Below are 23,623 nucleotides of genomic sequence, written 5' to 3'. Positions count from 1 at the left end.
AGAAAATACAGTGTTAGTACTCTGGCTCCTTATCTGCTTTTAGGGTGCAATAATGATGATCTCATAATGGAACCTGACAACTCCAAACTGGAAGTCCATGCAGTAGAGTATGATTTACCAGGAGGGGGCAATGCAACTACACATGCAGTTTGTCTATACCAACGAATTCAGGCCCTCATTCATACAGTGAAATGCCCAAGACTGATATAGATCCTTTAATTTTAAATTCCTAAAATATTATTACTGTGTCTCATATTCAGAGAGAAGATTTATTATACCTATATTAATTATTTATTTCACAAAGAATTAGGTAGCCTGGTATCAGCTTAGGAAGAGAATTGGCAAGATGAATAAAGAGATTTTTGCTTTGTCCACACTAGAGATAAACCAGAAGTAGAACTTCTTACTCAGTACCAATCCAAGATGCAAGCAATTCAAATTAAGTAGATAAGAATAAGCTCTCCTTCTGTGAAAAAAATAAAGCCCTGGCAAAAACTGCCTGCAGGTACACCTACATTAGCATCTTGGTTCAGATCAGGAGTGCTCTTTTGAAATGAATCACCCAAACATCTCCGCTTATATAGTTTTCATACTCTGAAGATGTCTCGGAGTGCCAACCACACCTTTTGGATGAAATTAAAAAGGCTGATGCACTCCAACCACAAGCAGGCACAGAGTCTAGACCTCAGCTAGTCCAAAGGAATTCCTCCTGTCTTTAAACACATGAAGTCTTCAGGTCCTCAGCACTTTAATTATTGTGCTCCACAATCTGCTTCTACAGGACTGTACTACTTGCCAGTGTAGCTATAACCTACCACTTCAAAAACATCCATCTTAGGTTCTCATAATCAGGGACAGAGACACCATTTAATGAAGCTATCATGAACTGCAGAGGTCCACAGAGAATGGGATTCCACTACAGCCAGTGCTTAACTTCCTGAGCCAGATTCAGTTTTGGAAAGTACAAATTCAAATACCTTCTCATTTTCAGCAGTTGTCTCCATGTTGCTGAACAGAATGACAGAATCACATTAAAACAGCAAGGAACAGGTGAGATTTTTTTCTTTGAACTATCTAAACACCTACACAGTTGGCAGTTTTTATATGTCTTTTAAAGGAGAGCTGGGGGTAAGACAAAATCCCTGTCTCAAAATTCTCACATAATTTTCTGTAATTTGACCACATGTCATTTTCACCTCCTCAGTCAGACACAGTTCCTGCAACAACTTTTAGAAGTCACCTATATGCCTTTTAAAAAGTAATCTTTTCTCTAATACTGCTGAGAATTACAGTTTTTGGCAGATGTCCTAAACACTGTTCCTGTTACAGTCTCGGTCAAAACTGTCTAGGCTCTGTGCCAGCATTGTAAAAACAAGCCCTCAATTTTAATTTAGGAAGTGGGGAGGGGGGGAAGTATATGTAACTTGTTCAGGAAGATTATCTAATGCATAAAATTCTACCAAAGAATATTAAATAAGTATATGCATACATACTTTACACAAGCAAAAATTACAAGACAGCAAGACTGATAAAAGTATCAACGAATTTATGAACGCCCTGAGCTTCAATGCCTGACACTAATCTTGACTCCCATTATCAAGCTCTTCATTGTTTACTGGCTTCATCAAAACAGGGGGGTGAGTTAAGGACAAAGTGACAACATTTCAATATTTTGGCCTTCAATTGTGTCACAACACTGATGTTTATCTAAATTTGTGTCTATTACCCTTCCCCCATCTGAAAGAGCTTGTTCTGGCTGCTGTTTTGTTAAAAAACACTTGGGATCATACATTTTTCCAACACAAGATCCAATGAACTAAGTGGGATTTTTTTTGAAAGCTAAATGTGAGTCTTTTTTTTTAATGCACTTGATGAACAATATGCCTACACCATCACCTGTAAAAGGAAACTTTTTAAACTCACCTATTTTGTAACTTATTCCTATTTATGCCTCCAAGGAACCAAGCAAAGGTTACAGACCCATACAAGGTAAAAAGCTTTGATCTTACAAATTTTACATGTTTTACCATGCAACCTTATTCAGCAATACAACCTACATTACATGCTGTCTTGTGGTGGTGGAAGTTGTCAGTTTTATTTTGGATTTTAAAAAGCAGGACTGATTAAACATAATTTCAGGTAACTGCCTTTTCTTTCTATTTGCTCATTCTGTTATAAGTGCAACATCCCTGAAAAGTTCAAACCATGCAGAGAAAATGGTGCATTGCTTTGTTTCCACTACCAGCAGCAGCAGCTCCTTTATTTTAAAAAGAAAATCCAGATTTTAAGAGTTGCACTGATTACTAAAGTTAAATGACCTAGATAATTTAATTGTAATCCTCTTCCTCAACAAAAAAATACTGCCTGCAAAACCTTAGAGATTAAAGGGGCATTTAAAAGAAATCATTGACTCTCATACTAAGAAAAATTTGAGCGGTTAAGCAGTAGCTCAACTTCTGATCACCTTTAACAATATCAATCTTTTATTTTCATATTTTTCTAGCATCTTTTTTTATTACCTGTTAAAAGCTAGGGAAATCTTGAAGCTGGACAGGACAAACGCAGATCTGAACCAATGTCGTTAATCAAACGTTCTCCCTTTATTCAAGATAAGATGGTAGTTTATATAGGCTTCTACATAGTTTACAGATTACAAAGGCACTCTGATTGGCAAGCTAACATTGTTTACCTTTTCCTTAAGGTGGCCTAAACCTTACACTATAAACCTATACTAATTCACACCCAGACAGCCCAGTGGTCCCCATCACACCTTAATACTATTTCTAGCTGCGCCACCAACTCTTCATTTCTAACGGCACCAGAGGCTTGAAGCCCTCACAAGGCCCAAATCTGAGGCCTAGACTAGAGTAGCTCAAATCTCATAACTCATGTCCTCTTTCTCTCAAAAATGCTGCAACACCTACTCCCCCCACAAACAGTCTAAAACCAGTTGCAAGTGCTATGAGGTTCATCTTGGCATTCTCTGAAGGGTGGAGAAGAAACAGAAGGGAAATGCGGTTTATATACCTTCCCCTCATCCCTCCTTATGGATTCATGTGTGGCTGAATCTTAGCTCCCAATCCCTCCTTATAGCAGCACTGAACTCATGTGCACTTTGGAAAAGAGGGATAAGGAGCAGAATGTGACCTGGAAAGGTATTTGGAACTTTGTATTACTTGTTATGCAAACAGGTCACGGGATGCAAATCAACATTTGGTCCTGGCTGCATCCTCATTAAATGTTACCAGGATTTGGAAAACCAGACTGGGTGTAGTTTTTCCATCACTGCTAAGTGAAAGGTTGAAACAGACTCAAGCAAGAAGTCATTTAAGGACAACTGGAGTTTGACCCTGCACTTCCTGAAGAACCAGAGGATTGGTTTCACTTCAACTCCGTCATACCCAGCTCTGGCCTGAAGAGCTGTTTTGAAATCCTCCTACTTCTGAAGCTCGCGCTGCATATTCCGTCTACATATGTATAAATGCACATGAGATCTTAGAAGGTGAAAAGTATGTCAGAACAATATTGTCCACATACATTCACTTTCTTTTATCTTCCAGCAATGTATAGAAAATGCATACTTACTGTATCACAAAAGTATGATTTACATATTTGTAATTCCTGCAAAATTGTAATTTTACAATAATTAACAAAACTTATTTAAAGATCTACTTTTAAAGGCCCCTTCTAATTCAAATCATTCTATTATTTTATGATCTAGGTGGCTTTTATTCCTTAAGCTACTATGCATGAGAGAGTAATACATTAAAAAACAGGCATCTATCTACTATGAATGAGTGCCAAACACAGATGTTTGAGAAAGCTTTAAAGGGAAATCTGAAAAATGTTATGATCCCCAAAACAGTACTCCAGAGAGAAAAATCCACCTGGGAATAATTTATCTCCTCTTCTCTACCTAAGCCTCGTACCTAAGCCTAGACAGAGATCAAGAAACAGCCTCTTCCCCAAAAAACACTTTCAAACAACCCAGCTCTGGCTCCTGTTGTCTTCATAGGAGCCGCTGGATATTCAAATGCTTTGGAAGATGTCTCATATTCAAGTAGCGAGGCATGGATATAAGTGCTTTGCTCTACCTTTACAGGTGGATTTTCACAGGATGTTTTCTGTCCTGAGATATCCTGGAGCTACAAGGAATTCTATTTAAATGGGTGTGGGAATGGGAAACAAAAGGGGGAGAGGGGCTTCTGCTCCAAAACTCCAGTCTCCTGTTTCTACCTCTTCTAACCGCCGCCTCTGCTCCTTCTGCTGCTCGATGCGTTTCTGCCTCTCTGCCAGCAGCTGCCTCTTGTACTCCTCCTGCTCCCGGAGCTGCTGCTCCTGCAGCAGCTGCTGTCTCCGAAGGGCCTCGGACCGTTCCTTGTTTTCCTGCTGCAGTCTCAGGAAATCACGTCGGAGGGTTGATTCTCCAGGCACATTGACAATGGAACTGCAACAAGAGGAAGTTAAAGCCTTCTGTATGATAAAGCCTGATGGGCCATTAAATACCTTTGCCAAAGCAGGGGAACATTAATAAAATATATCATGATGTTAAAGTTTAATCTCGTTTCTTTTGGAGCAAGACACTGGATGTATGTCAAATACACGCTCTCAGTGGAAGGCGTGAAATGAGGCCAAGCAAAGTAAGGACGAATGCTAACACTGTGGAGACCCTGATCAATCATATTTGCCATAAATCTCCATCCACAGCTTGTTTGCTCTAAGTCACAGGAAGGGGAGCTTTCAAACCTTTAACAGTCACAACATAGGTATTCAAACCCTTTGAGTGGTTTGTGCATTCGCTTAATAAAAGACAGAAATTTAGCATGCTGATTTATAATCACAGACCTTTACACTTATTCGGGATGGACTGCCCAAAGCCATCCCAAAAGCAATTATTACCTTGGCTCTCCTTCTTGTTCAGGCACTTCCTCCTCTTCTTCCTCACTTCCACTATATTCATACTCCGTCTCATCTAACAGGAAAGAAACAAAGGCCTGGATAGTACTTTAATTTTAGGGCAGTGGGGAGTTGCAAGTAGCATTTCAGTAAACCAGCTCCTGTCCCCTTCAGTGAGAAGATCTATCACAGACTCCAGAACTCATTCTATATACATAAGCTTATATTCCCAGCAGCACAGTGGTTTGGAGAAAACTTCCAATAAACTCACTGAACAACACCACGTTTTACATATAAGACAGGACACCTGGAGAACTTCAGCACCACCTGAATAAGGAGAAAAGGCTGCCCAAAACTTTTGCTTCACAGCTCTTGTGAAGGGTTATTTCTTGGGAGTCTGATTTATGGCACCATTCCAGGAAATGAATCTACCAGAGACTAAAGAAGGGAAAGGCATGCATGCCAATATCCTCCTAAATACTGTTTAATGCTTGTATGAAAGAGCTAGTGGCCAGCAAGTGAGCAAATCTAATGTATCAGAAAATACAGCACTTGAAATTTATGCCTTCTCTGTAAAGGACAGAACAAAACAGAGCCTTCTGATAGTCAAACTATGAATTGAAAAGAAACTTTTTAAGGATTTGGGTATAGGAGAGTCTCTTGGAGTGGGTATTTAGAATGCAAAGCAAGATTAAAAAAATATGCATTTTTGACAAGTAGCAAAGACTTGATTTTTAGAGCTGCATACCTTTCTCTCCTCTCTTCTTCCTGGTCCTGTCTATATGGTCCTTAAGCTGGATTCGGACTTGCCTTTCATTTGGCTGGTCACGTATAAAGGGATGTTTCAACAGTTGTTCGGTAGAAGGTCGCTGCATGTAATTCTTCACTAGACAACCTTCTATAAAGCTGAAAAACTTTTTCGACCTGAGAAAGCAGGAAGGGAAAAAAAAAAGCAAAATATGAGAGTTAAAACTCAGCTGAAACGTTTTTTCTGTTCTTCCTCAAATTCATTTTCTCCAAGAGCATCATGTCCCAGAGGACAGCACAAGTGCTGCCTGCAAGTGTATCTCCTAAACAGATCTCTGTGTGCTCCAGCTGAGTACCTAGCTGGAGTGACACAGGGCTGGAGGGACACAGGGTGACATGAACATTCTTGGAGCACTCAGGCACATCCTCACAGTAATGTACCCTCTTTCAGAGAGATCATTTCTATGAAAATCAGGATCTATGAGCAAGATAAATAATGTAAACCTGGCTGCTTCTGGATCAGAGCAGCTCTGGCGTGCCTCCACCTACCCATGCTACAGACAGCCACACCCAGTCAGGAGAACTGTGCCTGCCATTCTCCTGACACAAGCAGTGCCACACTGCTTTTGCATGCACCTGGGCTTACAAAGTTAGATCTGCCAGAATTTAAGATTATTTTATTTTTTTACCTTAAGAGTCACACACAAAAAAAAATTTTACTGAACTAGACGTGGGTGTTGGTCATTGTTGTCTTTCAACACAGGCACATTGGGTCTCTGACACAATTTAAGGGCATGAACTAAACTAAACCCCTCCTGCACACAGCATAAAGTGACAGGGTATGGGAGTTAGCTAAGATGCAGCACTACCTTCCAAAATTTGCACTTCATTTGAACCCTTGAAAGAGGACCTCTCCAGAAGGAAGTCACCAAACAAGCTACTTATGAAAATCTAATAGTGGAAATACTCAAAACTGCAATGAGGCACTGGAACAGGTTGCCCAGAGAAGTTGTGGATGCCCCAGCCCTGGAAGCATGCAATGCCAGGCTGGATGGATTTCTGAGCTATCTGAACTAGTGGATCCTAGTTGGCTGGGATCCATGGATCCATGGACTCCATGGCAGGGTTTGGAACTAGATGATCTTTAAGGTCCCTTCCAACCCAAGCCATTCTATGATGATTCTACAACTTTGTCATCATTTGGCCTATCTTCTCATAACCTGCAACTGAGCATGCTATCAAAACAGCTGAGAGACAGCAAAACTGCCTTGGACCAGAGCTGCTTTTTAACTGGTACGTGCTCTCAACCTCCTCCAGTGCTTGGAGAGCAAACATCCTCACTACATACTTATGAGGGAAAAGCAATAATTTCCATCCATCAGTCCACTTCCCTACTGTAATAAAAAAGGCTAAATCCGGCAAAACTTGCATGTTCAGATTTTTTTATTCCTTACACTCGAATGTTTTTATTCCACATAAAAAGGTCAATGAAAGGCTAATGCAAATGGACCATATGCATCTCTATTCCATTCATATATGCAGAAGGCAAGTAAGATACAGTGGTGCCTTGACAGTATACAAGTGCATGAATAAGTCAATCCAGGTAAAGACCAAGCCCAGCAAGCAAGCCAAGTTTATACTCTGTTGATATTGAATACACAGTCCAATCACGTCATTATTTTGACAGGCTCACAGCATCCTATGATCACATTCCATCTATAAGAAACTTCTTTCTACGGAGTATTTTTGTTTCATATGTGCCAGTTGTAACCAGTAACTGGGAGGAAATCCTCTGATACTAATGGATTCTTCTCAGCTGGCAAGAAGCAGGCACTCAATTCCAGCCGTTTACAATAATTATAGTAAAAGCCTTCATTAGTTTTAATAGCTCCTTTCTATTTAGCAACTAGAACACCATAGCACTGTTCTGTTTCTGTGTTATGATACGCCTGAGAAAACATACTGCATATTAAGAGTGCTACAGGAGTTTATATTTTAAAACATGGATCCATTTGTCACCTTAATACAGATGCTACATTAAAAAAAACCAAAACAAAATAAAAACCAAAACAAACAAAACACACACACAAAAAAAAAAAAACCCTTGGTATTTATTTCCACACAATTTGAGATGAAATTTCTCTGGGACAAACAGAGCTAAATAATGCCCGCATTTTATTTCATGCTTTGATTCAGAGGCACAAAAGATAACAGAGATTTTTGCTAACTTAAATTGCTTTACAATTTTGTGGAAGGAGTAACAAAACCGTATACGATATGAAAAAACTACACGCTACACAAGGCTACAAGCAAGATATAATTAATACATACCATTTCTTGGATTTTAACCGTGGGGGAGGGTTCCTGGGTATCAGAAAGAGTGCCCTCATGGGGTGCATGTCACAAAGTGCTGAAGGGAAGAAAACAAAACCAGAGATAGGGACACTGGTTTAGTTGCTCTCTATCAATGACATGACTTCAGCTTCCACAACCACTCCTGCCATCCCAAACATCCATGCAGCAGGTGCAGACAGCAACATAGCTAAATGGAATTAGCCCAAAATTACAACAATTCCATAGCTCAATGTGCTAATGGCAGCCCAAAAGGAGAAAGAGGTCAAAGCATGGATCAACCTCTAGAATCAACCAAGATGGGAACATCTGAGCATGGCCCTCCTCCAGCCCCAAGTCATCTGACTTACTTTCGTTTCAATAAAATACTGGAGGATGATGATGGTGGACAGGAACAATGAGAGTTACTGTTTCATATAATCTTCCCTCTACCTGCCCTTCTCTCCCATTATGGAGGGTGCTTCATTTTTACTCTCCAGACCTGGATATTTTCTTTACTTCAATGCATGACAGTTTTGAAGCATGGGAGGGTCTGTATCACACAAAAGGACTGTCTGCAGAACTGAAATGCAGACCCACAACTTTTGTCCAAAGAAGTTCTGTTTGTTTCAGTGGACATTTAGTGGGAGTCTAGGATCAATGTTGGACAGCTTTTCCTCCTGTTCTATAGCAAAGCAACATGCCAGAGCCAACCCAGGGAAACAAGGGAGCAGGGAGACAGGCAGCCCAAGAAAGGTCTCTAGGAGCCATGTTCTAACCACCTTCCTATATTTGATCTCTTACACCCTCAGTCTGAGTGATCACTGCAGTATGAGGTGACATCACACAACAGAAATTCAGGAGAAATAGACTGATGTGAAGAGAATTCTGGCTCAAAAATAAGGGGCCGCAATCTTGGCAAAAAGCTCCCTGGATACCTATGGATCCCTGCAGACCACCAAAGAGTCCGTAGAGATGGATTCTTCAGCTGCCACTGGAGGAGAAGGTGCCACTGTTCAGCACTTACAGAGGATCTTTGCTAAGTTCCTAAATGCTACTCTTGTACTTTTACACAAAGAAGGGTCAAGCTCTGCTTTGATTTAGAAATTAGCAAAATATTATTGTCCAATTCTAGGCTTACAAAGCCATACAGGCAACTCAAAGTGCTGAACACAAAGGTATGGCAAAAAGGAGGTAGTTCACTTAATATACTGCTGGCTGAAGTGTCCTGGGAGCAGCTGTCACTTGGACAGTCATGCAAACGTGCAATTAGGAAGGAGAAAGAAAACAACCTCAAACTATCAGGCCTCCTAAAATATGAATCAACACATGACCATTGTATTTTGACTTTTAAATCTTGCATTACAGTCAATAAGAAGAACAAGAAAATCAGGCAGCAGCTACAACGAAGTGACCAATTTTTAGCTGGGAAATATCAATACTTTATTTCAACAAGATTATTTCAGACATTTCAAGCTGGGTTGTGTTATAGTGGTAGATTTTTATGTGCAAAAAAAATTAACTTGCTCTTAGGTACCTTAGACTCTTATTTTTTAAATACAGACGTCCAGCTGAGAGTGAGGGTAAGTATATTTGCAAGATCAATAAGGACAAGTATATTTGCAAGATCAGTAAGGATGAAAAAATCATCATTAGAAGTCAAAACACCATGCCTAACTTCTTTTCTTTTCAAAGGTTTCTGTCCTCCTCACACATCTGCTGTTTGCCTTTTTATTCTGGAAGAACTATGTGAAAAGAAAAGAACCAATTAAAAAGTTGGGCATTTTTGGTTTCCAGGTTTTCCTCTCAAATCCAGACTAACTGATAATGATCCGTGCTTTAGAATACCTAAGTTCAGTGCTTTGTCCTGAAGAAGGATTTACAGTTTAAGCCATGTCACTGCTAAGGAAGATTAACACCACCCACTGATGAGTGGAAACAGAAGGAGAAGCTATGTTAGCATTATCCAGACCGACAGAAAGCCAACACAGAAATAGCTGCTACAAATGCTTTTTTCATTAAGACCTGTTTCCTCAAGGCCCCACTGACCCTCTACCCAGCTGAGGTTTCAGTACTCCAGACCAGTCCATAGACAAAGTGGGACACAACTCCAAAACACAATATACTACCCATAGGAAGGAAGTCAGACTCTCGATTAGCTTCCAAATATTCCTGCTATACAAATTAAATTACTGCAGTCTGCACTGTAGTGTTTAAACACAACCCTATCTTTATCAAAAGCATTGCTATATATGGGATTTTATATTTATAGAGCAGGCAAAACCAAAGAGAACATAAATAGCATGGGGATATTTTCAGAAACCTCAAAACTCGCTTAGATTACAACCAGCATCACCCAAGTATATGTTTCAGCTTTAAGGAGCCCACTGGAGAAGCACAGGGATCACTTACGGGGAGCTCCTTCTGCCATCTCTATGGCCGTAATGCCACACGACCAAAGGTCACTCTGCAGAAAAAGAGAGACACCATATGTTAGTAGGTGGATTTACCCATTCACACAGTAAGAGAGTACTATTTAGAGAGGCCCTGTAGGTGAGGCTGAAACCAAATACCACGGCTATTTAAATAATATAAGCCTCTTTTATCTTGTAACTGTATCATAAAATCCTACTTTTCACATAATACGTATGTATATGCAGAAACACACGCACATATTCTTACTGAGTGAGCAAACAACCCTTTCCAACAGCACATAAAAATATATTCACATTATGACAATGGGAAATACATTTGCCAGAAGTCTAAGCCTATGAAACAACAGAATTTTCAATATTCCCTTGTCAACAAAGAATTGAACAACAGCATTCCCAGAGTGTGTAGAGACGCAGTTGTAAAACAAAAAGCTCAGCTCAAATTTAAAGTGGTCAGACTTGTCGAAAACTTCAAGGGCTCTTCAGGTACAAAACAAGCAAGAATAAAAGGAAAATACAGATCCATCTGAAAGGAGAGCTGAATTAGTCACTAACACCACTGAAAAGGCAGAGGTTCCCAAAACTTACACCTCGGTCTTTACCACAGGCTCCCAAAATTTACACCTCTGTCTTTACCACAGGCATTACTTACTGCCAAAGGCAACATTCCTCCCCTAACACTTCAGCTTTGCTTAAAACGCTACAGGAAAAGAGTCCTTCAGTGGCAGACTTTCAAGGTACCACCTCTGATCAGCACCTCTGACTTGGGAGAGACCAAACAAGAGCCAGGAAGATCAAGCAGCAGGAAGAGCTGGAGGAGTCCGGGCAAGAAACCAACTTCAGAGAGTGACACAGCTTAATGGGCAGAATATTGGAGGAGACTGCTGTGAAAGAGAGCTTGTCTTGAGCAAAGCAGTCTTCATTTCTGGTCACAATTGTGATTTTTAAAAAATGACTCAAAACTAATGGGCAAATAAGCTCTTCATGCACTACAACCAGAGAAGCATTTCTAAAGATCATCTTTTCAGACCCAGCAAGGCATTCTTCTCTTAGTCAAATGCAGCCATCTTAGCTAAATTGCACATATTCATGATCTTACAGAATCCTTCAAACATTAATTTTTTGTGAGCAACCACCCTAGAGGCTCCACCTAGAACAATAAACAGGTGTTTTCAGAGGACAGAGGAGTTATTTTTCACATCACTACTGCATTAACAATTATTGCAGGGGGCTTTTCTGCTTTATTAAATAATTTAATAGCAACTTTCCTTACTAATAATAACAACTCTATCTGGAAAGATATAAAACATTAGCTTTAGTACAATGAGATGCTGAATGTAAAAAGCAATTATTTAAGAGAAAAGGGATCAATCTGATCAAAATTAGTCAAAATGTACAAAAACACCAATTCAAATAATTTGGGTGTTTTACAAGACACACACAAATATACTGACAGTTAACACTATCAGTCTCAGCAAAGTGATATAATTGATATTCAGCTCTATAATTCATTGCAAGGCCTTAATCTCTGGCTTTCTGATATCCTTGGTTAAAGATGGAACAATGCATTAGTCAAAGTAAAGGTTTCTTAAAAACCATATTTTTTACATTTTTTCTTTCCTTGTGCTCTCATTAAAGTCAGCTGAGAGGAACTTTCAAGATTACAGTATGCTTTCACTAGATATATTTAACTTTAAATACGTATACCTAATATTCTTAAGGGTAATGCAAATGCCATCAAGCCAATTATGGTTTTTCAGTAATTAAATCCTTGGTTTGCAGCAAGCTATGTAAAGAATGATCTTTGTTAAGAAATGTTGTGATGGATACATTTTTATCAAAAAAATCATGTATATGTATCCTGAAATCAGAAGTAGTTTTAGGAATTCCTTCTGTACTTCACTGGCTCTCCACATGGTGGTTCTATTTAAGGCAACACCTCAAATGTATTGTTCTTGGTTACCACAATAACTGGGACATAGTATAACACAATTCAAAGTACAACCATTATGCAAATTGAGAACACAAGCATTTCCAGGTAAACTCTTTTTTGCCCTCTCTAAGCATCTACAGCATCCTGAAGTCCTGTATTTACATCTCAAAGCTACAATAATACAAGCAGCAGGAAGTGTTAAAGGTCACAATTTGATAATATCCTTACCTTGTTCTTTGGTAATAAGAATGCAACTACACAAAACAGTTAGTACTCCTACAAAGCATAAGAAGTCTCAAAAACTGTCATAGTCCATAGACATTTATATTGCAAGTGTATGTTTTGGGTATTTTCTTTGAACAGGACTCTTACTCTGTAATCATACGTAGCATCTGGATTCTCATCACAGGCAATAACTTCTGGAGCCATCCAGTACGGAGTCCCAATAAAAGTGTTTCTCCTGCCAACTGTCCTGTCCAGCTGAGCGCTCACACCAAAATCCACTGTGGGGGGAAAAGAGTAAAATGAAATAAGAGGGGGAAAATAACACAGTGATTACTTTTACAAAGTGATTTGAAAATAAAGCCCTGTAGATGTCCCACAGGGAAGGACAATGCTAAAGAGAAATAAGACGATTAATCCTGAGGCAAGTGAGCCCTTATGGTTCACACACAGTGTGCTTGGGCACAAATGTCAAGGGACCCAGCAGCACATAATCACCTTTCCTGTACCCCTCACTGGTCTACCTGGACAGAAGGGAGAGCACAGCTGCAGAACTACTGCCTGGGAGGCTGAGAAAGGGCTATTTAGTCCCTTCCCACATGGTGAAGCCAAGCACCTTTGCCTATACAGAAAACAGCCACTTCCCAAAGGTACCTCTCATGCTATGGGAAAATCGCGTGCATAAACACATTCCTTTCAGCTCACCACTTTTTCTGCTCTAAAACTGGACAGCAAAAATAACCTGTTGCTCAGTGAGCTGCTCTCTGCTTTAATGCACAGGGCAGAAACATCAATGAGAGCAAAAGATGAGAATTATTCAGGAAGTGCTAACTTTGGGCACACATGCACACAGGCTGCGAAAGAGATGCCCATTTCATTACAAAGCAATTACATTACAAAGGTGCTTTCTGCCTTTCATTTTGCCCTGCTCATGACCACAGTGCTATATGTCCTTCTATACCAGTAACTGCATCTGCCCTAAGAGGGCTGTGTCAGCTTTGCTGCGTCCTCCATCTGAGTGACACTGACAAACTGGTGTAGACGAGCTCAGTGGAAGCAATGGTTTGGAAGCTACTGTGCCCCATTTTGGACCAAATGAAGGAAAGCTCTCCCAAGAACTTCCTCCCCCAGCAGCCAGGACAACTTCCCATGCCTCATGCTGCAGGAAGGTGTAATACAAACCAGAAGGGATGTGGGCTGGGTGGGAGGGCTTCAGCATGGCTCTATATTTAACGAAAAAAAGGTGGCGAGTATAGCGTGATACAAACAAAGAAGGTTGACATGTGCACTAACTGAAAGAGACAAATTAGAGAGGAAATAAAAAAAGAGTATGTCCACTTGGCAGGAGAGAAGAGGCCAGGGATGAGCACGATTTTCAGCAGGCATGCCAGAGCTGGAACTGTGTTTTGAATTCAATACCACAGCTCCCTTGAGAGTGCTGTCCAGATCATATTTTTGTGTCCAGAACCTGAACAGCAGGTGCTATTTTAATTAAAGCTAAATACAAGAGAGACTCCTGTCACTTCCCGAGTCCAGAATAAAGTGAATCGGAACAGACTCAGCTTACACACAGCTCAGTAGGGGAAACAAAATGATCTATGCACTGATTCTGGCATGAAAATCAGTATTTCCTAACCAAATTCAATAACAACCTGTGCTCCCATCCTCTCCAAGCAGGAGGAAATACATGCAGGCTGTCAATCCACATGAAACCACTGACAGAGTATTCACGCTATAAAACATGTTGCAGGGCTCTTAAAGGATGAAATTAATTTGGGAACATCATAAAACCAAAAGCTGAACAAATGAGGAAGAGGACACATGTACCTACTTACCAAGTTTCACTTCTGCATTCTCTGTTAATAATACATTTTGCCCTTTGATATCCCTGTGAATCACATGATGGGCATGAAGATGTGCCAACCCCTGCATTAAGGAGAAGAGGGGAAGGAGAGGATGTTCAGAGTTAGGCTTTTGGCTCAGCAACAAACTACCCATACCCAGCAGCCCCAAAGATCACAGCACTGTGCCTCAACCTCTTGCAACTGGGTGCAAAGGGACCTGCAGCACACCACCCACACAGCTTTTGGTGATGGAGCAGAGACACAGGCTTAGATCAGGCACACACAGTACCTAAATACAGCCCAACACCTGTACTGTGCAAACACCTCTCAGCTGTCCTGTGAAGTCCCACAAAGTCTCCAAGTAATTGCATTCTAAATTACATCAGTGTCGGTGTATGCCACTGACTTCTGATGTGCACAGGGTCACACGGAATTTAGCTGGGAAGGGAGATAGAAGGAGAAAGGAGGCAGCATCCACATGTATTATATGCACCCCTGAGAAGCAGGTGGGGGGTGATGGAGTGGCAGTCATGTTTTAGGGCACGGGAGGATAGATGATAAAGACATGCTCCACTGCAAAAGTGCAGTTCTCTTCTCTAGCCTTCATAAACATGAAGCCAGATAATTGTACCTCAGGAAAAAAATGCAAAGGGTAAAAAAAAAAGCATAAGCGTTATAGTTTCCAAAGGAAACAAAACCTCCTGGCATACGGTGCTTTTTGTTGAGACAGCACCTGGATACATGCCCCAAAGCATTAGCCATGTGGAGGGAGGGCTGAGAAAGACATATGTTGCATTTTACTCTCTAATGTAACTGGGAGAAAAGGCAACCCTCTTAGCAACTGCCTGTATTTTGGGTTCTCCTCAAGTTTTCTGCTTGGAAAATTATAGTCTCCAGTGGGATCATCCTGCCTGTTCATGTTGCCCTCATAGTCTTTTAATGTTTTGTGAAAAATAAAAGAATAGAACCTTTACAGCTGCAAGAGGTTAAGAGAATAGTGGTTGCTGTAGAGAAGTATTTCTTAACACATGTTCTTCATTAACTGATCATTTACTAGTTTTCCTACATAACCATTGGGCTGTTTTCCTTTTTTTAAAACAGTTAATGAGTGTGACAAAAAAAACACTATCTACAGCTTCCTTTCCACATGTCACAAGCAAATCAAGTGAATGGCTGATGTCCCTGAGACCCTTCACTGACTGCTAATGCTGAGTGTGGTCTTATTTTTCACAGGAATGTAGGCTTTTCCACAGCTTCACACAGGATATTTTTTAAAGCCTTCTGCTGCTCCGACCCAGCCAGAGAGATAATCATCTGTTCTCTCCAGAGTACCATTTAACCCTACTGAAAAAACACATCTGGGGTTGCAATGGCCTGGGAGGAGACAGAGGGGCACGTCTCCACTTTCCTGCAGTCCCCCGACCTTTCCAACCACATAAGGATTCACTGGGTTGGCCTTCACTGGTGTCTCCACCTACACGAATTTTGGCACTTTAGCTCCTTTTGTGTTACACAACCTCTCTCCTTCACCTCTGACAAACTCTGTGTTGAATCAGACATCTCATGTGAGTTTAGCATTCTTTTTTTCCAGATATTCCAGATCCTGATGGTCAGTAATTAACAGTCCCTTTATAAATCTCTCATTGGAATGAGAATATAGTTTTCCCTCTTTTCTGAGGTAAATATATTTTCCTCTTCTCAGCAAGGGCTTGACTGCTTTATCTAAGGAGGATCTAGGATGAATGCAACATAGCATAGAATACCTCCAAGCCCACATGTTTCTCAAATCAAGGGTAAGATAGTCCTGCAGAAGTTAGTTTCTTCATATTAAGGCATGCTAACCATTTGTTTTGAAATACAACTTCTCCTTTGTAAACAACTTAAAATGTGCCAGTCTAACACCAGCAGCTGGACTGTCCTCTAGCCTGTGAAATTAGAGCAAGAGACCAGAACTATGTGTCTCCCTCCATCCTCATCTTAAAAATTGCCAAGGAAGAGCAAATGTGTAATGCAGACCACAGCAGCATTGATTTATGCACGAGCCAGTGCTCATTTCCTTTAACATAAAGCCCTTCAGAACTTCATTTACGATTAAGCAATCGAACAAATATACTGTGTAGTGGTATGGGTAGGAGGCAATTTGTTTTGCAAAGAAGCACGAGGAAAACCATCCCAGATTTACTTAGTGAAGCAAAACAAATGCCAATTCAAAAAGCACTTAAACTGTACCAACTGGAAATTAAATATTAAGAGTAATTATCTTAAGTTGCAATTTTAGAACAACTGGTAAGCTGTAACTGGTAACCTTTTCCTGAAACACTTCTGTAGCACCGCCTGCAAGCACTGCACAGGGCACAGCCACACGTGACAGAGCTGCTTGCTCTAGACAGACTGCAGGGACAACACAAGATAAGAGCACATCACAGCACAGAAGTCCTGACTGCTGGCCTGAGCCAACAGCTCTTCCTCCATGGACTTCATTAGGAAAGAAAAAGGCAGCTGCAAACATATTTAGAAAAGCCCGTTCTGTAAGCTACTGTGCTACACCACTGTTTCAGCCTCAGGTCTTAGGGACACTGCTTCACAGCTTCTGCAGTAGGCAAGGTCACTGGCTTCTCTATTGGCTTCTCATGACTAGAAATGCAATTTTCTGCAAGGCTTCTGCTACAATACAGTACAACTCACACCAAGTTAAATGATGTGGAGCAGACATCTATCTGCTCCTACGCACTCTCCAAGTGATGACATGGCTAATAGGATTGATCAGAAACAGCTTCTTGCAGAACCTCAAGCTAGGCTGTGCCTCTGTAAGACTGTTTTCCTTACCCGGAGAATCTCTCTGGAGATATATGCTATCCAGTCTTCTTTCAGGGTATTCCCTTTTGTGTTCTTCACAAGGTCTGTGATAGAGCCAGCTCCACAAAACTCCATAACAAGCTGCAAAACAAATATCAGTGTACAAAGGACATTAAACACAGACCTCAGCTGTATAGCAAAGCAAAATAATCAGATAACAGCACTGATTTGGGAAGCTTTTGTGAAGCAGAGAATGTATTTTACATCTCTGCCTGGAAAATGGATTCAACCAAATGTCTTCAATGTGTGTCAGACATATATGGAATATGTCTCACATTAGTTACCAGATTTTCAAGGACTGATTTAATCACTGTAATTTAATGCTAGGAATCTGGATTTGCTCAGCTATGCAAAATGCATTAGCAGTAAGAGCACATCTAATGCTGAAGGAATCAAACTTATCACATCACTGCAACACTTCTTATCCTTTAACTTCCATGTATTTATGGAAGAACGTGCACCCTGCCATTTTAACCCCAAACTTCGGTCCTCTAGAGGGTGTAGATGAGGTAGGATTAAAAATGTAATGGGTACAATCTCAAATGCAGCTTTCTTTTTAGTCACACATTCTTACTGCTCAGCTGTCTTGTTCCTGTGAAACATGTCACTATCCATCAGGGATACAGGGGAAAAAAGTTACTTAAAGAACAAATCCACTGCTTATAGCAAATCTTGGTTCAGACATCCCCTTAAGGATGTGTTATTAGCCTCTGTGATTCACTTATCCAGCAGTTCAGGCAAGCACCAAAACTCCTTGAGTTTGTGTTTCCATAAAGTGGTATTTCTCTCATTATCAATCCACATCCAACAGGGAAAGACTTAGGAAAAACATCTGCTTACCCACAGTTGGTCATCATGTCCTGGAGGACTTTTCTTAATGAAAGCACCATAATAAGTTGCAATATTTCTATGATGTGAATATTTCTTTAGCATATTAATCTCCAGTTTGATTTCTTCTTCTTCATCCTTTGGAAAAAAGAAAAAAGAAAACCCATATGTTTAATATACCACACGCATTATTGATGTATTCGTCACTTTCACACAAGCAGATTTTTTCTGAACTTCAATTTACACCAGCGTCATGTTCAGTAAGCTCCTATGATGTTCATGCCATCAAAATTCTGTCTATTGAAATGGTCTAAAACAATCCTTTCCCAAGTTTTCAGTAACACAAAGAAACAAATTTTACCCAGTGATGAAACATGACATAATCTGTTTCAAAAACCCATTGCTTGTAACACCTTAAGCAAATCCATAGCTAGCAGGCTGGAAATATATGACAGAGGAGTATTATTTCCATCTTCACAATTTTATTCTCCTTTAATTTTGGAAATTTCACCCTGTTCTTTTTAAATGCCAGAGAGTGGCTTTGTGAAACCACCTACCAAAGCAGGTTCCCATCTTGGTGCTAGCATTGGACTGGCATAGGAAAACAGAGGTGGAGATCAGAAATTCCCCTTACTGCAAGAAAAAGGCATTTGCCTCGTGCACAAGCTTCCTCCTCCATCTGCCTCTGTGGAGGAAGAGCAAGTGCATCAGGAAGCATGGGCCAGGAGCCCAGGCAGTAAACAGGATGCTGAGACACAAAGGCAGAGGAAGGATTTCCCCCGGCTCCCCCCGCTCCAGCAAGGTGCCAAGCAAAGAGCAGCTCAGGTGAAGGGAGGTCATCCCTCCAAAGAGCTGAAATGGGTAATATAATGAAACCACCCCTTAAAACACCCACAACCTGCTTTTGAACTGACAGTAGGACATGTTGCATGGAAGGATCTAAGGTGGTGTCTGAACAGGCAGACAGCAGATACAAAAGAAGGAACGGACACCAACCCACCCCCAAATCTCTCTTCCCATACCTAGATAGCATGAGTCTTCTTCAAGCTCCTATCAAGGCAACAAATTAAAAGGCAGATGGATATACCTTTTTGCTCCACAATTTTATATCCAAGCAGAAAAACATCTACCTTAAATTGATTCCAGGAAGAAGCTAAAACTTCTCCCTAGGGTTGCTGGCTGATGAGAACGGTAGCACATACTCTGATTATTCTGTGATGTCAAAGCTGATTATATGATAAAATTTTAAGCCTTAAACTTCCTTGCAATTTGTACCACGCTAGCAATCAAATATCCTATTCATGACATACGCAGATGTTAATACTAACTACATGTTAACTCTTTATACACACCGGTACACACAGCTTGAACAAAAGACTCCACTCTCTGCTACGAAGCTAACAACCATTTCAAATACTCTAATAGCGGGGTGCAATGCTTACTCGTAAATATTACGACAGAATTCCCAAAATGCACCAGGGGTAAACTATTCTTTCGTCTTTTCATGATGCATCTTTGAAGTAAAATACTGTATATTTCTGGAACACTGAACAAAATAGTAAAAGAATCTTGTAAATCAAAGTTCCTAGTGAAGAGCAGCCCTGGGAGAAAGCATTGTCAGAAAAGCTTTTTGAGCCAAAAGCTAGCTTGGTGCTTCCTCAGCTGCTTCTGTTTCATGTGCTGTTATTTATTCAGACTACATGCAAAAAGAAAAAAAAGAGAGGAGGAATAGGCTTATGTTACACTGAATCTCTGAACTGTGCATTTAGGCAAAAAAAATTAAACAGGATATTGTTAAACTTGATGGTTTGGGACTTAATTGCTGATAGATTAATATGTATATTTGGATTAATCTGCTATTTTGAACTGACTTTTTAGATAAAAATTACTTCCTACCCTCAGCACACAAACACAATAGCTTTTACAATACAATGGGCAGGATGCCCTAAAGGTTGTTTGTGTTTATTTATTGTAACAGATGCCAAAATGACAATACTTAAACAGGATCTATTTCTGAAAAATGAAATAATAAAAATCCCAGCCCCACTCCCTCCCCAAAATAAAAAATCCTGAAGAACAAACGACAAAAAAGGCATATACAGAGCCAGCAGACTGTACAGTTACTGCTCTTTCAGCTCTCCACTGAGTCTGTGTCACAGCACCTGCTCAAAGCCCTGCAGCAGAATCTCCCTGCAGCAATATCTCCCCAAGTATCTCCCTGAACTACAGCTAACAATGGTCCTACATTCATATTTCAGCTGCCTTTGAGCACTTGTCCACAACAGAAATAGCACCTCACCTACAGTTCAATCCAGTACAAAGTGCAGTTTACAATAATAAATGGATTCAGTAATTTTTGCCAGGCTTTGGAAGAATCCACTTAGTTAGTGTGGATCAATAACCCCCTGGCAATGAGTCCAGAAGACTCTGTGGCGACAGGAACTATTATGAGGATTAATCAGCACAGAAAAGGCTGAAGCACCAGTGTGGTAGAGCAATTGGTAGAAAACTTAAAAAAAAATTAAATTAAAAACAAAAAGTTGGCCATACCAAAATTGTTCTGTTCCAGAATCAGGAGCATTTTTTTTCCAGGGTACAGGTAATTTCATCCCAATGTGGACATCTGAAAGAGGCCAAACAATGTGCACCCTACCGGTGTTTACTTCTCCCCACTAACTACAAAAGGAGGGTGAGGTCATTAACCAAGATCCAGACACCAATCCTGCAGACGTCTTGCATCAGGGCGAGATGAATCCCACCCAAAAATCTCACCGGATAAGGCCATTTCCGCACAGATCTCCTTATGGACACACGTGCCTCAGGAAGGGTACGCTGCAGCCTGCAGCAGGGATCCTCCTGAGCAGGCCGAGGTGTTTCGGCCGTCCTGGGATTTGGACATGTGAGCCAGCCTCAGAGATGGAAGGTCTGTCACCTCCTCCAGACAACACATGCACTGCACCACCACTGACACCCCTTCATTTGCAGAGGCAAGGGTATCACAAGAGCAGAAAATTAAAACTGATTGATGCAAGAGACTGTTATTCTCATGAAGTAATACAAAAGTACATCCTTTTTTCTTGAAGGAGAGAGGCAGCTGGTGAGCCCTTCCTAGTGATTTTATGCAGCTGGCATCAATTACCACTTTAAGCCATTATCTGTGAATACAAACTCCCATTGAAACCCTCTTTGTCTTCCCTCTGATGGAGCTGGTAGAAGTGTTTTATACTTATACATTCCCTGTCTGTTTGTGACAGCACGTCTGATTACCAGTAATTTGTGCAGTAAGCTATACTTTTGCAAGACTCACGTGGTTAAATCAAGCTTGGAGCAGCTTTCCTCTCCCTGTTCATGTGTTTCCCTTCAGAGACTGAATGGACGTGCCAGCATCCCTAGGGGTTTCTAACTGCAACACTCTTTTACCAAAATAATCTTGCCTGTAAGATTAAAACCTGCATATGACTCCCACACAGAAATCCACCTATGTACATTCAGATACTTTCTAACCATTTGAATAAGCACACTGAAAATAAACCCAGGTGTGTTACCTCTCAGCCTACCACCCAGCAGCACCTGATCAGCTTGCTTACTGCTCCACCACAAAGCTCAACATCCCTTGTTCTTCCATTCATCACTGCACACTAAATATCAGCGTGGACTTTTCTGCATGCAGATAGCAAATCAATGACTTGTTTTTATTACTTCAGCATTTACAAATTGTGATGATTTAAGTAGCTGAAGATTAAAGTATTTGACCATGGTTGCCACTGGAGAAACTCGTGGTCAAAAAATGCTAACTAGTGCAGATCCATGTAAGGAAGATTACCAGCTGTTTTCTAAAGGTAGCACTCCACACCCTGCAACATTATGGAAAGAAAACACTGAATATTTACACAAATATTTAGAAGGCAAGGAATTCAGACACACTTTGCTGGACATTTTTGAGGGATGGAAAAGAAGAGAACTAAGCTCTAGAAGTGTCAGAAACAGGGAAGACATAACCAAAGGAAAAGTCACTTCAAGTCTGTCCCTAAACATCATTGTCTAGATGCCTCAGGAGACCAAGCACAACAGTCCTGACCTGTTCCAGCACTAAAACGGGTATGAGACCCCTAAGAAACACACTTGGAGCAGTAAGGGGGAAATAACACTGTTCCCCAAGCTCTATAGAACAATGAAATTATTTTAGGAGCTGAATTTTAAAACTAAAAAAAAACCCCAAACCTCACAAAGGTAGAGCAAAGATATGTCTCAAGGCATGTAAGTAGTGATTTTCCATTTAAACTCCCTCACCTGAAGATCTGTCTGACTACTGCTCTTGGCTGGAAATTTATTCTGCCAATTCAAGGAGGAGAAAGTCAGTATTATTTCCAAAGATTTTATTTACCCTAGTATTATGATGAGGGGAAATGCAAATGAGAAAACACAGTCCAGCAAGGTTAAAGCAAAACAATGTTCTGTGATAAAGGAGAGAGCAAGTTTACTTATCCTACCAGATGATTTATATGCTGCTCTAAATCAGTGTGAAGCAGAATACAAATTGGTCCTTTCAGTAACTTTGCTTTCTGATTTAAGAAATGAGACAGTGACAAATCTCATCTCTCCCCTCACAAATGACATCCAGTCACTTCAAGCTACAACCAAGGGTTTTTTACAATTAATATTACTACCAAACAGTGTAAAATCAAACACCAGCAAAATAGAATGGAGTGAGGGAGGCCTTCAAATCTCCTCTCCTTTGCTTTCCCAGTACTGCTCACAAAGCTTTGCCTGCCTATACCCATGGAGCTGCCCTGCCTGGAGAATGGCAGCTGGCAATACTCTGCCTGGGGTTTCAGAGTAAGCTGAGTTCCTGAGGATCATAAACTCCAATGGCAGCTTCTGAAATTTTGGAATCTTGAGGTCACGGCAGAGTTATGATCTGTGTAGAGCAGCACACAGCAGCCTCAGCCCAGCACTGGAAGTGAAAAGGCACTGCTAACCGATGGACTCCCAGAGCAATGGAGAGGAAACCAGTCTGCCTTCACAGGCATTAAAATGATAACAACTTTCCCTTTCTTTTACCATCTGCCCCTGACACATTAATTGAAGAAAAACAGGAGAAGTCCAAAAGAAACCCAGTTTATTTTCCTTTCTGCTTCCTCTCACATTTCACTTCTGCCTTCCACTCACATTAAAAAAAAAAAAAAAAAAAAAAAAAAAAACACAAAAAAAAACCACAAAAAAAACAAGTCCTAAAAGACACCAAAACCACAAACAAAAATCTTCTTGGGTAAATCAAATCACAACACCAACTTTTGCAAACCACCATTCTGCTTGAGTGTCACAACCTCCCTCCTCTTTGCACTCCAGACGTGGCCAGCATCCATTTGGAGCAGAATCTGCCCAGGACAGAGAAAGTCTGAATAGAGCCTAGCACAATAGGTGACCTTTTCTGCTGCAGGAATCCATAATATATACACTCGTTAATAAAGTTCTCACACACAAGGGAGATGTTTTGGTGAGGAAAGTTGGGGCAGTATTGCACACAGCACAGT

At 40.6% G+C, this 23,623-nt stretch overlaps 1 protein-coding gene across 10 annotated transcripts in view; it reads right to left on the bottom strand.

Annotated features, from left to right (window-relative positions):
- MAP4K4 (mitogen-activated protein kinase kinase kinase kinase 4) overlaps positions 1-23,623 on the bottom strand; it is a 164,345-nt gene that overhangs the window by 40,377 nt on the left and 100,345 nt on the right. For all 10 annotated transcript variants that reach the window (XM_072932694.1, XM_072932698.1, XM_072932704.1 and 7 more), the window contains exons 4-12: positions 18,102-18,227; positions 17,232-17,342; positions 14,397-14,487; positions 12,712-12,842; positions 10,387-10,441; positions 7,975-8,053; positions 5,645-5,820; positions 4,900-4,972; positions 4,237-4,447 (exon numbers count right to left, since the gene is read on the bottom strand). In XM_072932694.1, the coding sequence (XP_072788795.1) occupies positions 4,237-4,447; positions 4,900-4,972; positions 5,645-5,820; positions 7,975-8,053; positions 10,387-10,441; positions 12,712-12,842; positions 14,397-14,487; positions 17,232-17,342; positions 18,102-18,227 (1,053 nt within the window). The remainder of the gene's footprint in view (positions 1-4,236; positions 4,448-4,899; positions 4,973-5,644; positions 5,821-7,974; positions 8,054-10,386; positions 10,442-12,711; positions 12,843-14,396; positions 14,488-17,231; positions 17,343-18,101; positions 18,228-23,623) is intronic.

This window comes from Taeniopygia guttata, chromosome 1 (genome assembly GCF_048771995.1).
Source record: "Taeniopygia guttata chromosome 1, bTaeGut7.mat, whole genome shotgun sequence".
Classification (NCBI taxonomy): Eukaryota; Metazoa; Chordata; class Aves; order Passeriformes; family Estrildidae; genus Taeniopygia; species Taeniopygia guttata.
The sequence above is the reverse complement of the archived record's forward strand: the minus strand, read 5'-3'. Positions and strand labels throughout refer to the sequence as shown.